We start from the raw sequence: 12,395 nt of genomic DNA on the forward strand, positions 1-12,395 counted from the left end.
ATGGGTTGCCTTGCTGGGGCAAGGCAATGGGAAGCCCATTGCTTCCCACTTATGGAGCCCTGCTTTCATTTCCTTAAACTTCAGCTGTCTTCAGGCTAGTAGCCATGACAGGGTCGAAGAGTCTTGTTTCTTATTCAACAAAACAGTGTATGCATGTGTAGTTACGCAAAACTCAGTTGGGCTTACTCATTTCATCATGTTACGTTTATGATGCAAAAAATCAGTATATTGATCCCTATCTATCATTGAGGAATTAAAATTTTCTAATATTAAGACAGTATTATTTCAGAAATGCATGCATCTGCATTAACATAAACAGAGCAAAGGAATAAAAAGGGATGGTGTGCAATATATTGTTACTCTCTCATTGATTTAAGATCAAAATGTCAGCAAGGAGGAGTAGACTGAAAGAAAATTATGTATATGTTTATTTCAAACACACGCAAAAGTAAAATATTGTATCGTCCACCACTGCTGATCATATTTACAGGAGGCAGATGAGCTGTCTTGCCTACAAAGAAATAAAAGATGAAGTGCAGAATTAAACCAAACAGAAACAGCCTACTAGTTTTGAATGCCTCTGTTTTGAATGCTTCTTTTGAAGATACGTATGAGGACATGACTTCTCAGCAGATAGAGATACTCAGTGTTTTTTGAAAGCCTTTTCTTTCCTTTAGGGTGAAAATGGCTAGCCAAAACCGGAGATGTGAAAAACTCTGATCACACTTGAGTCCTGGCCATGACACGTAAAGTATATATGAGATGAAGGTTGCAGAAATACTGGCTTATGGATGGCTTTTCTTTATACCCTGATGTCAGGTCTCAGGAAGGAAAAATAATGAACCCCTCAATTTTCCCGTGGTCAGAAATGCTTTCTGAGAGGCAGAAGTCAGATCACACAGGTTTTGTTTTAGTCATCTTGAAGTGCGTTTGCTTATACAAAGTTTGGTGATGGGCGTGTAACTAGCAACTTTATTACACTTGTGGTTTTATTATAGTCAACCCATTTTATAGCTTGCTGTATCTTGCGATGTCGTAGTATCACAAATTATATTTAAATCCTTTGACCTCCTTCCTGTTTTATTTTCTCCGTATGGTGGTACATATGCTCTCCTCTTTTTGTCCCCTGTCCCCAAATTTTCCGTGGAGCCTGCACCATGGCATGTGCATGCTCTCCGCCTTTCTGGGACACCGAGGATCCTCCCTGGCTTCATGGCCACCTGCTGGGATGGGTTGTCCCCCCCTGCTTTGCTAGAAAGCAGCCTGGCGCTTGCACGCCCCTCTTCTCCATGTTCTCTCAGCCATATTATTCGGTGTAACATCACAGTCCCATCCCTCATCTTCTTCAAGTGCGCTGCTCTGTCTCCATTTATCTTGTCTGAAATGGCTGTAGCCCTGCCAGGGTAATACTGCCTGTTGTTTCCCAGAAATTGCTTACCTGTCTGTCAAGAGAAGCTGCTTAGAGCTTCTGACTAGAAATCAGGATAAGCGCTGAGCAGATCCCTCTCCCTCCTTTACGTGGAAAAAAAAAAGATGGAGAAAAGACTGCCTGTGTTTAGCCCGGGTAACATTGTCTGCTTATCCTCCTCAGCCATCTTGTAGTCTTTTTTCTTTCTTCACTGCACTGATAAAAATAGGTAGCACTGTTGAATATAAATAATAGACTCATATAAATCCATACAAATGAGCAGTGTGTAAATGGTAGCAAGCAAAATTGGGAGACACAGAAAGTTTGCCATCTCCCAGATGTACCCTTCCCTAGAAATAGTAATCCCATGTTCTGGAAATAGTTTTTTCTCTCAGGGTATGGCAGAAGGTGTACTTTGGTAGTGAATTAGGTGCAAAGAGCCCGAGATGAGACTGCTCTCACGCTGCATGTTGCGAACCCACAGAAAGGCCGGGCACAGGAATATGCTGAAACCCACAGGAAACGCCTGCTGCACCATCACATGAGGTCAGTCAGGCATACCCTGCTTTAACCAGCGCAGACAAAACAAGCTTTGCTGCAAATGTTACAGTCTAAACACGGGTAACAAAACACAGACTAACACAGCCCAAGCCTGGTGGGAAACACCATGGGAAAAGATTTAGAAACCACCTTCTGGCACTCGTGCCGAGGTGAAGAGCTATGAGCGCTTCCAGCGTCACCCAGTAGCAAACAGCACCGCGCGCCCAGGCAGGAGGAGCAACTGGTTTCGTATTAATATCGCAGTACTTCTCATTTCCAGTAGCATCCTATAAAAGCAGTACCCTATTTACAGCTTTCATTTCGCATTAATGAAGTGGAATACTGATGTTAGCTAATCAGCGCTAGCGGTATGATGCAAGCATGCAGAGTGGTGGCGGTGGCAATCATCTTAGCCCAGGATAAAAATAACCCCTGCCAGCCCTGGGATGCGGCAGCTCCCCAGCTGTGGAGGAGCACAGCCCAGGACCCTATGGCTCCGCGCTGCCCCGGCACCCGGCTTCTCCCACAGCCCACCTGGAGCAAGAAAAGAAATTATTCTCTTATCCCCGTCCATCCCCTTTGTCGCTTCTCTTCCCAAACCCTAAACGTGGGCATGAGTTTTTGAGCTTGCAGTTGGGTCTGGATTCAGATTTTCTCAGAAAACCAAATGGACATAGATTGCCAAATATGCTTGTATAATTCAGAGGGGCTGGTTTTTTACAGGTTTTGGGTTTTTTTTTTTTCCTCTTCATGGCACTTTGTGAGCTTAATTTAATCCCTGTCATTCCTTATATGTGGGTAAATGTCATCTACTTCATTTCATGAATGAATTAACACAGCCGTGCAGAGTCTGCATCTCCCGCACTGCCACCCTTGGAAGGGGGAAGGGATTAGTAAATGTGTGTGACACCCTCCAGTTGCTAAACCCCAGCCGGGGTTAGAGATGCCCAGAAATAGATCTCGTTTGCACCCTGGTGTAAGGTACTTGAAAGACTCTACCAGCTCTGTACCTTGTAATGGCCCCAAAGAACCCTCCTTCTCCTTATTGTCAGCCCTAAATATATTACTTTCGTACCACCGGTCTCTTACTGCACCTGACAAAGGAGGAGCTCCTTTAAAAGTAGCTGTGCTTTTGGTGGTGGAGAGAATATAAATAATCCCGGAATTTTCTTCCTTCTTTGATACTTCCTTAAGCATGTCAGAAAGCAGAGGTCTTTTGGCAAGGTGCAAGTTTGAGATAGCGCAGAGGTTCTTGGTATGTAGAAGATATAGCATTCTTAATCCCGGGTATGTGGACAAAGAGGTGGATGCATAGCAATACAGAGCGGCGCAGAAAGTGTGCGGGAGTGCCTGGGCATCTTGTTATATGATATTTTTAATACAGTCGGGAATTAAATTAATAGTTCTATGTGCTCATTTTAAAGCTTTCACGGCATGAAAAGAAGTGTAGTTCATCGAAAAAGGAAATGAGGAACAATTTATTCTTAAATAGAAATCACTGTGGCCATGTCTTCTTTTTCGTGAATTTACACAATGGGTTGGATTAGTCTCCGGCTGAGGCATCCGTGTGTGTGTTGGCAGCGCTGTGCTTTGAAACTTTTCTCTGCACCTGAGACTGCTCAGTCCTACCACGTCTTCAATATGTGCAGTAAGTTCACCTGGTTTTAGGGTGTTGTGTTTGGGTTTTTTTTTATTATTTTGATTTTTCTTAAGTGGTAATGTGCATTTCTCAGTTCTCTAATCCGGAGATACTCAGCTTGGCAATGCTTTATAACAATAGCCAGGAAGGCACCCTGCCAGCTAGAGTCCCAGCCTGGGACGCAGGAGAAGTGGCACGGGAGTTAGCTCCCGACTTTCCTGCAGACTTCCCCCTGCCTGAAGAAAGCCGGCCTGGGATTTACAGTGTATACAGGGCAGCTGAGGAGCTTTGTTCCCACAGGGAGTCAAAAAAATAATAGGTGATTGCTGGCAATTCCAGGCTCCTCCATACCTGCCTGTGCCCTAGTCCCTCAGATGGAAAATGGAGGACATTGTTTATTTTCCCCTCTGTTCGTCACTCCTGTTTATTTTAATTGTGGACTCCACAGGCCTAGAATAAGCCTTCTACTTATGTACAACTCCTGCCTAATTAGGACCACGGGACCCTGGAGGCCTCTAGCTGCTAATATAACATAAATATTAGTATTGGGATTTATGTATATCGTAATCCCAAATACGTATAAATGTAAATGGGACTCACAGTACCTGACAGTTTTTTGTCCCCTCCTTTCCTTTCCTCTCAGCCCAAAGTAAATCTTCTGTAAAGATTGTGTTTGGGTTTTGCAGCTGTTCGTTACTTATCGCTTAGTCCTACAGAGAGTGAATCGCCTGACAGAGCTGGAAGGGGACAGGGCTCATGACAAATCAATTTGCTGACTTCTGAAACAGTTAAGCAAGTAACGCCAGGCTCGAGTCCTATTTTAAACAAGCAGTGCACTATTTGGTTTTCACATTTGTCTGCCTGCAGTGAATGGGTGTCTAAACAAAAGAGGCAGAGGGATCAAGGAACTTTTTTTTTAAGGAAATGTGTCCCAAGAAAATTAGCTTTTTCCCTTGTATCTCTGTGTCTTTGCATACCACTCCTTTTTTTCTTTTCTTTGCTCTTCCCTGAGGAAGACAGAGATAGTAAAATTTTCTGTTTTCATATAGCTTTCCAGATGATCTTTGCGTGCTTTACCAGACTGCGACATTGAAAACAAAGCCTTGTTTATTGCCTGGCAGCATATATGTGTTTTATGATTAATGCGATGTGTTTGTAATACGTGGGGACTGATAATAGATAGGGAGATCAAAGTCTTCTGTGAATTGACAGCAGTGCTATAAACAAGGTGAAAGGGTTGCAGGTGTTTCCCACACAGGTGTTATACAAAAACATATGGCCCTTTGCCATGACGTACTGCATGTGCACTCCATCTTTTCCTGCCCAACAAGGCAATGTTGCTGTGAGCTTTGCTTAGAGAGCGCATCCGTGGCTCAGGACTTGGGGGATGCTGTTGGCAGCAGATGACTGTGCAGTGTGACCAGAGTGATCCTGGGGGCACAGAAAGGATAATTATAATAAATTGGTCCTTTAAATCAAAAGCAGTTGATTGATCCGCTACATCACCCAAGAAGAGACATCTGTGTTCCTGGGCGTCCCTGGCAATTGTGGGAAAGGGAGATGGTGTGCTTGGGTGTCGCAGGAGGGACTGGGCGCTCCAACGTGCCTCTCATCCCACTGCTCCTATCTGGGCTCATGGCTGGACCTGGCAGCTCATCTCTCAGGTGTCTCTTATCTCCATGGGGTAACTTCTGTGGCCATGGCCACAGCAGGCATTTAGTGCAGATTGCGACGCCTGGGCCACATCTCTGCAGAAAGCAATGGCGGGGCACATGCAAAACAGCAGAAATCATTGTTGGATTGCTGCTTATTCTTGACAACAAAAGAAATTACGCTTTTAGTAAATGACTAAATATTTGCAAAGAGGACCTCAACCTCCTGGATGAAACCTGAACATGCGTCCGAAGTCTCTGTCCCTTTCATTAATTGCCTTAAGAGTGGTGCTTGTCTGCTCTTACAGACCAGACTGCTGCAGCTGAGCGTGTGTGGTGTTTGTAGCCACTTCAGTTATTAAAACACTCCGAATCCGGATTAACTTCCTTTGCTCCATATACTATAACATAACCACCCCCTTGACCTGCGAGCCCTGTGGCAAACACACCGGAGGGCAGCCTGCCTTGCCCACAGCTCCTGTGAGTAGATCCATCCCCTCCATTGAACACTTACAAGAAACTCTTTCCCTGGCCCTCCTGGGACGGTGCAGCACAGGGCTCCCCGCTTCTGCACCAGCAGACCACTGGGCCGAGGGCTCGTCATCCACCTTTTCATCCTCTGGAGGAAGCTGAGGCTGCCCTCATGCTGTCGATGTACTGATACCAGGTCTTTCTTGTCTCACCTTCCAATGGAGCTACAGCTGCTGGTCTAAAAATACGGATTTTTTTCTTCTGCATTTTAAACAGAAATTTAGTAGAAATTGCCCCAACAGCATAACTTGAATAACTGAGGCCTCATTTACACAGGAAAATTACACTCATGCACGGGTCATGAAATTTATTTTTACCAGTAAACCGCTGTTACAACAGATTCCCACGTGGACAGAGTTGCATTGCTCTGAAGACGCCATACCACGTTCACACATTTTTGTTTCTGTGCAGGAGTGAGCTAGATGGTCACGAGAGTGTGTATTACACCCTGAATGCCCTACAAGAAAATGTTACAAAAGGTTGGGTCAAGCAGTATAATGGTACTGTATCGCTGTAGTTAAAGGTAGGACTTCTGTGTGTGGACAAGCCCTGTGGAAAAGATTAACCTAGAGAAAGTTAATAAAAAGTGCTGTCCTAAATTATTCATGAATCCATTTGTAATGCACTTGCCGGGAGGCTTTTGTTTTTCTCAAACTCTTATTTATTAAAATCTGACAAGAATATCGGGTTTTGTTCAATAATAAATCTAAGTCTATGTGAGGCTGGTGATATCCTCATGTAGTAATACAGAATCAAAATGAAGTTACATGGCAGGGGTGAATATGTTATTTACTTGGGAAGAATAGATTATTGTTCAGGAGGATTTTATCTTTTACTTGCCATTTCAGAACAAGTTAAAAAAAAAATCTATTTGGGAGATATCCTGTTGGTTCGCGACCAAGGCCTCAATCCTGCAAAGGATTTTAAATACGTTAAAACTTAGTTAAGCATATTTCTGGTGGCTATGCAGATTCTGGACCTGTGTTTGCTAAATGAAATAGCTCAGATGATCTTGTTTCATACATAGCTGTTCTTGTCCTTTTTCCTTAACTTCAGGGGAAGATCCTGGAAGTCATGCTCTAGCCTGTGGATTTTGACTTCCAAAGCATGTCCACACACACCCTGTTCTTCTTGTGTCCTAGAAAAGGTTAGAAATATTATATACAGAAAGTTGAGGAATGGAAAAAAGCCAAGGAGAGAGCTTTTACTGTTTGCAATACAACAGGAGATGGTAGTCCATGTGTGCTTTAAAGCAGTCATTCCTTAAAAGCAGTTAGAATTTTGCTTAAAAAGCAATTAAAAAATTTTTTTCAGTATTTTCAGTTTATTAAATTCAGGAGATTTTTTTCCCCTTCTATTCTTTCTCCTCCTTTGCCCTTATTTATAACTGGATTAGAAAAGGAAAAACAGGTGTCTATAGATAGAAAGTTAGAGAAGAGTAAATAAAAAAGAAAGAGCTTAGTTGTGGAAGCAGAACTGGGAGTTCGGGTGACTGGTCTGAGTTGGAGGATGATGAATAGATTTGTTTGCATAAGCTTGGCTTGTGAGTCACTTTCTCATAAAAGCAGCTTGAGTAGGAGATGCTCCTGTCCCAAATTTTAGTCCTGAATGCTTTCAAGCACAAAGTGCACTGTGACATAAGTGCTCTCACTGAGACTACTGTCCTGTTATTCCGGTGGACTGGAGCTGGAGCTCTGCAACTTCCTAAGTTTGAAATAAACTAGAATTGTCTCTCTCTCTCACACACACACATGTGCTTTGCATGATGTATCGTGCGGTGCCTCTTGGTGGTCAGGATTAAGCTGTCTGGGTAGACATAATCGGCTTCTGATTCAGATCTGGAATCTGGTGCTAGAAATTTGGTCCCTATGAAAAGCTGTGTGTTGGAGGACCATTGGTCACTAACCGTTAAATGAGACAATGTGATGAACTTGGGGAGGGAAGAGAAAAGCAAGACGCGAGTGTGAGAGGTCAGTGTTCATGGCTGATCATCCTGGGTAGGTTTGGAGCAGCACGGGTCTTCACCTTGGAAGCTTGCTTTTCCTCTCTAATGCCAGAGAAAATGTACAAAGTACATCCAGAAGGGGCATGTAGGGCATTATCCTCTTTTGCCAAACACTGTGATCAAAGCACTCTTCAAAATGAGGCCTCAGCTCTTTGTTATGCACCTATTAGGATTCTGAAGAAAAGTTGGACCATTAACAGATAGCTGCTTTGCTGTTGGTTTAGCAAACTGGGAGAGGTGAAAAAGGTTTATTTTAATAGAACGTACAACCGGTATCTAAGGTTCAAGTGGACTGGATTTGGGAAATAACAGCTCCCTCTTGAAATCCAACAGAGAAGAAAATAAGATCTCTTCCTTCTTGAAGAAAATTATTTTCTTGTTCTTCTCTGCCTTTTGTTTATTATGAGTTTTGGTGGTACAGGGGTCAAGGTGGACTGTGAAACCCTGCTTTGGAATCAAGATATTTGTCTGACTTGTTTGCCCCCGGTGAAATCAGTGCTGCTGCAGCTTCATTGCCATGGGAACCTCCAGTTACTAAATTTAATTCAGCCCAGGGTTTGCTTGTCTGTTCTGTTGCTGAAATGTAGACAGGTGATAAGCAATATATTGGTACTAAGCTGTATCATACCAAAATGATTAGGCGTTGATATTACCACGGTACTGCAGCATCTGTGGCATTGCTCTTGTGTTCTGCTCTGAGCTGCCCGGCCCTTCTGTGCCTGCCTCCAGCCTCCTCTTCTTCTCTGTTGGCAGAGCAATGGCAGCACCACCTGCATAGACTTTCTGGTCCAGCAATCGGCAAAGGTAGGGACTGCAGGCAACCTCTGCTTGCTGGTGGTACTCCTTCCTCCCCCTGCAGAGCAGCCAAGCACGGAGCACCCATGGGCCTTGGGGGGGAATGCTGCTGGAGAAGGGACCTCTGCACCCCTAGGAGTTGTGGGGGTGGGGTGGGTCCCGGTACCTCTGGGGCATCCACAGTGATGTAAAGTCCCCCAAGGACAGACCCTGACTCCAAAGATCATATTAAACTGGAAGCGGGAGGTAGAGGGTGTATGAGCAGAGAGTGAGAAACCCCTGTCTCACCCAGTCTTCTTCTAAAGTTTCTGAAGTTTTATTAATTTCTTTATACTTGGTGGACTTCTTTTTGGTTTATTTTTTGTTTCTTTTTTCCTCATTGGTGTCATGTAAGGTTCAGATGGTATCAGTTAGAGGGTTATGTTTGTGGTAATGCAGAGCCTGGGGTCTGACATACGCTCAGTTCCAGTGCTAGTAGGAGCGGTGGAAGTGTGCCTTTACTGCAGCCACGCTGGAGGGACTTCTGGAATGGCTCATTGTAAACAGAGCTTTGCCATGGAAAGACATTTCATGCGGCTAACTGCAGGATAATCGATTTTGTAGGTCTTTCATGATTGTTTTTGTTGTTGGTTACTAATGTTTTGCCCCTCTGTAGTTTGTGTTCGTGATACTTTGTATGGAGTTCACAGTGCACATAGAGCGTGTGAACCTGTATATTAAAACATTGTCTGAGCATTGATTAATCAGTAAAAGGTTTTTAACTGTTTCCTTTAAATTCCAGGACCATGCATCTTAATTTAAAAGTTGAGAGCGGTGGGGAAAGATATTTATTTACCCAGGGGAATATATTTTCTGTGATACTTGTTCATGGCAACTGTTTTCAAGGCGACAGAGGTATTTCAGGGAAGGTGACGGTTCTCCAGTTGACATTATCTGCTGACATGACCCTCTGCTTTCTTTCTTTGTAGGTACTACATTGGTCGCCAGATGTTTGTGGTGGTCTCCACACCAGAGATGATCAAGCAAATCTTAGTGACAGAATTCAGTAACTTCACCAATAGAACTGTAAGTAGATAGAAAGGTTGGCTTTGTGGACGAAGCAGGTAGTGCTGTTAATCTGAGCTCAGACCAAAATTAACTGCAAGGGAGCTGGAAGTAGAGAGGGGGGGGAAAAGTACAACATGGTTCAATGAAATTTGAAGGTGTATAAATTCACTATATACATTTCAGTCAAAGACTCCTCTTACCAGGACACTCTGAGGATGAAAGAGAATGTCCTTAAAAGATCTACAATGCCCTTGTGACTGAGGCACCAGATGGACGCTGAAGAGAGAGGCTTTCAATACCCAGTTTTGCCACTGACCGCCTGTGAAATCCTGGGAAAATCATTTACTAGCTCTCTTCCTTGTTCTTAGTCTGTAACGTGGGGACAGTGTTATTTGCTTTCTCCCATCCGTGGTCTGTTTTGTGTTTTTAGACTTTCTAAGGCAGGAGCAGGCTGTTCGGGACAGGGACATGCCTCCTGCAGCTAACATGTGTTGCTTTGTCATACTTAGCACTCTGAAAATAACAAATGGCAAAGAACGAATTTGGGGTTAGCAAGGACTCATACGTATGCTGTTGGTTACTTATTTTACTTATCTATATGCACATATATATTAAAAAGCTCCTTTTCAAGTACTCGTTAGAACAAATAATGAGAGGGGAATGACCAGAGGGATAGTAAAGATTTCCAGTAGTTCCTCTGCGTTTTACAAGGAATTACTGTCACTGTGACTGCATGCTGCCTCAGTGCCGTCCATTCCCTCCTTCCTTCTGGCCCCTTTGTATGCTCAAACCTGCTCAAATAAACTAACATGTATTCAGGAGGGTTGTTTGTGTCCTCAGGGAAAATTTCATCTCTGATCAGCTGTCTGTCTCCTCTGCCCCTCTGATCCTCTCTGCAACCAGACAGTCTCTTTGCAGACTGCTTGTCTCCTTTGCTTGCTTCTTTTGGTGCATGAGGTTCATCTTGTGACTACCTGTATCTTATTTAATGACCTCTTGTACCAGTCACCCTCCATTCTGCCTATAACTCACATCTGAATGGAAGAATCTCAGTGTGCAAGCTTCTTAGGCTGAAGTTGTTGTGTGTGGCAAGGGTCTTTTCCCCATTTTCTCTACATTTGAAGGAATTTCCCACCCTTTCCCTTCTTGCACCCCCAAGCAGGAACCCTACTTCCTACTTTACTCCTGTATATTTGACAGGAACGCTATTCCTAGCAGTACCCACTATTCATAGCAGTAGCTGGTGCCCAAGTAACACCTCCCTGAAATTACAGATCATTCCTTCGAGGGCACATTCACATATTTGTTCTGCTCTTAATTTCAGTCAGTCTTGTCATTTGAATATATCTGTGCATTGTCACCCTTCTTATTTGGCAAAATTTTTCTTTCTCTCCAGGCATTTATGGTCAGAGGTTTATCTCTCTTTCTTGTGGTTATACATCTGTCTCTCATGGTCTGTAACATTTGTGTTCCTCTCTAAAGTTCAGTGGGGTCAGGTCACTATAGCCACTCTCTCTCTCTCTCTCTCTCTCTCCCTTTTTTTCTTCATCAGAGAATCTGTTAGGTAGAGCTGTCTGTGTAGGTTCACATCTTGCCCTTATCACTTGACTGTCCCCTGAACCATTTGTGTCTTTTCTTCACAACATCCTGCTTTATAGGTGAGGAGCTGAGGCACAGACTGACATCCCCGCCACTAATCAGAAAGCCTGTGGCAGATGAGAAAATTTAACTCCTAGACCTCTCTTTAACAAAATGAGCAGTATCCCCCCTGTGCAATGTTGCTATTTCTGGCTCGCTTAATGCCCATGAGTCTAATTCAAGTGAACTTGCTTCATCTTACATGCTTTTATCTGCTTGTTCCATGCTCTTCTCACACAGCTGCAATCTTTGAGTGTTGTTATTTCTCACTTGCCACTTTGTTCCCCCTGTTCCAGCCATTGCAGGTAGCCTTCTGTTTCTGGGTCCTTCCATATCTAACCTGGGGATCTTTTTCCCCGCTTGAATTTTCACACTGGAATCTGCCTCTCCTCTTTAATTCACAATCAGCTCTCCTGGTGAAGTGTTCAGCTATCCTGTACACTAACAATTCTATATGAAAATATATAATGCTGGATGATATGTAATGAAGGCGAGTGGAATTTATTCAGATGTGATTTTAGTTGTATGTGAATAATGGTTGAAAGGTGAGAGTGAGAAACACGCTTTCCAAGTACTAGAATTCATTCTTCTCATATTGACTGAAGAAATGTCATTTTAAGACTTTTAATAGGGTTGCTTCTGTTTGTATATTTTAAAATTACTCAAAGCAAGCTCCTCTACTTTAAGTGAGGGTTTCTATTTGCCAGTGGAGAATTCAAAATGCAAAATAGATCCCCCTACCTTATTTTACCCGTTCCTTCCCAAGATGGTCTACTGGTGAGTGGTTATAGAAATGACTTTGGAGTCAGTGCTGTTCACAAAGCTAGGCTAATATCTTTCATCCAGACATGGCACACGCTTCTTTCAACCCAAAGTCTTTTTTTTAGCTTGAGTGTCATTTTTTAAGGGTGAGAAGGATGGGAAAGAGGGTGAGACCACTGGGTTTGAACAGGCCTTGGGTTTTCTTTGCTTCCCCACCTCCTCAAATGCATTTCAAGATTGGGACCTCATCCACCAGAAGTGAAATGTAATGTGAGTTATCTAACCCAAAGTGCCATAAAGGCAGATTATTCACCAGACTCTGTAGCCGTTGTAGGGATTGTATGTTAACAAAGCGTCACTAAGTTGCAGGCTGTGCAG

General features: G+C 43.4%; 1 protein-coding gene across 6 annotated transcripts in view; it reads left to right on the top strand.

Annotated features, from left to right (window-relative positions):
• The window catches only part of TBXAS1 (thromboxane A synthase 1), a 266,910-nt gene that overhangs the window by 105,903 nt on the left and 148,612 nt on the right, over positions 1-12,395 (top strand). For all 6 annotated transcript variants that reach the window (XR_008464443.1, XM_054188252.1, XM_054188241.1 and 3 more), the window contains one exon: positions 9,539-9,635. Coding sequence is in view for 5 of the 6 variants with exons in the window: in XM_054188252.1 (XP_054044227.1) it covers positions 9,539-9,635 (97 nt within the window). In the remaining variant the exon portion in view is untranslated. The remainder of the gene's footprint in view (positions 1-9,538; positions 9,636-12,395) is intronic.

The sequence above is a fragment of the Rissa tridactyla genome, chromosome 1 (genome assembly GCF_028500815.1).
Source record: "Rissa tridactyla isolate bRisTri1 chromosome 1, bRisTri1.patW.cur.20221130, whole genome shotgun sequence".
NCBI lineage: Eukaryota > Metazoa > Chordata > Aves > Charadriiformes > Laridae > Rissa > Rissa tridactyla.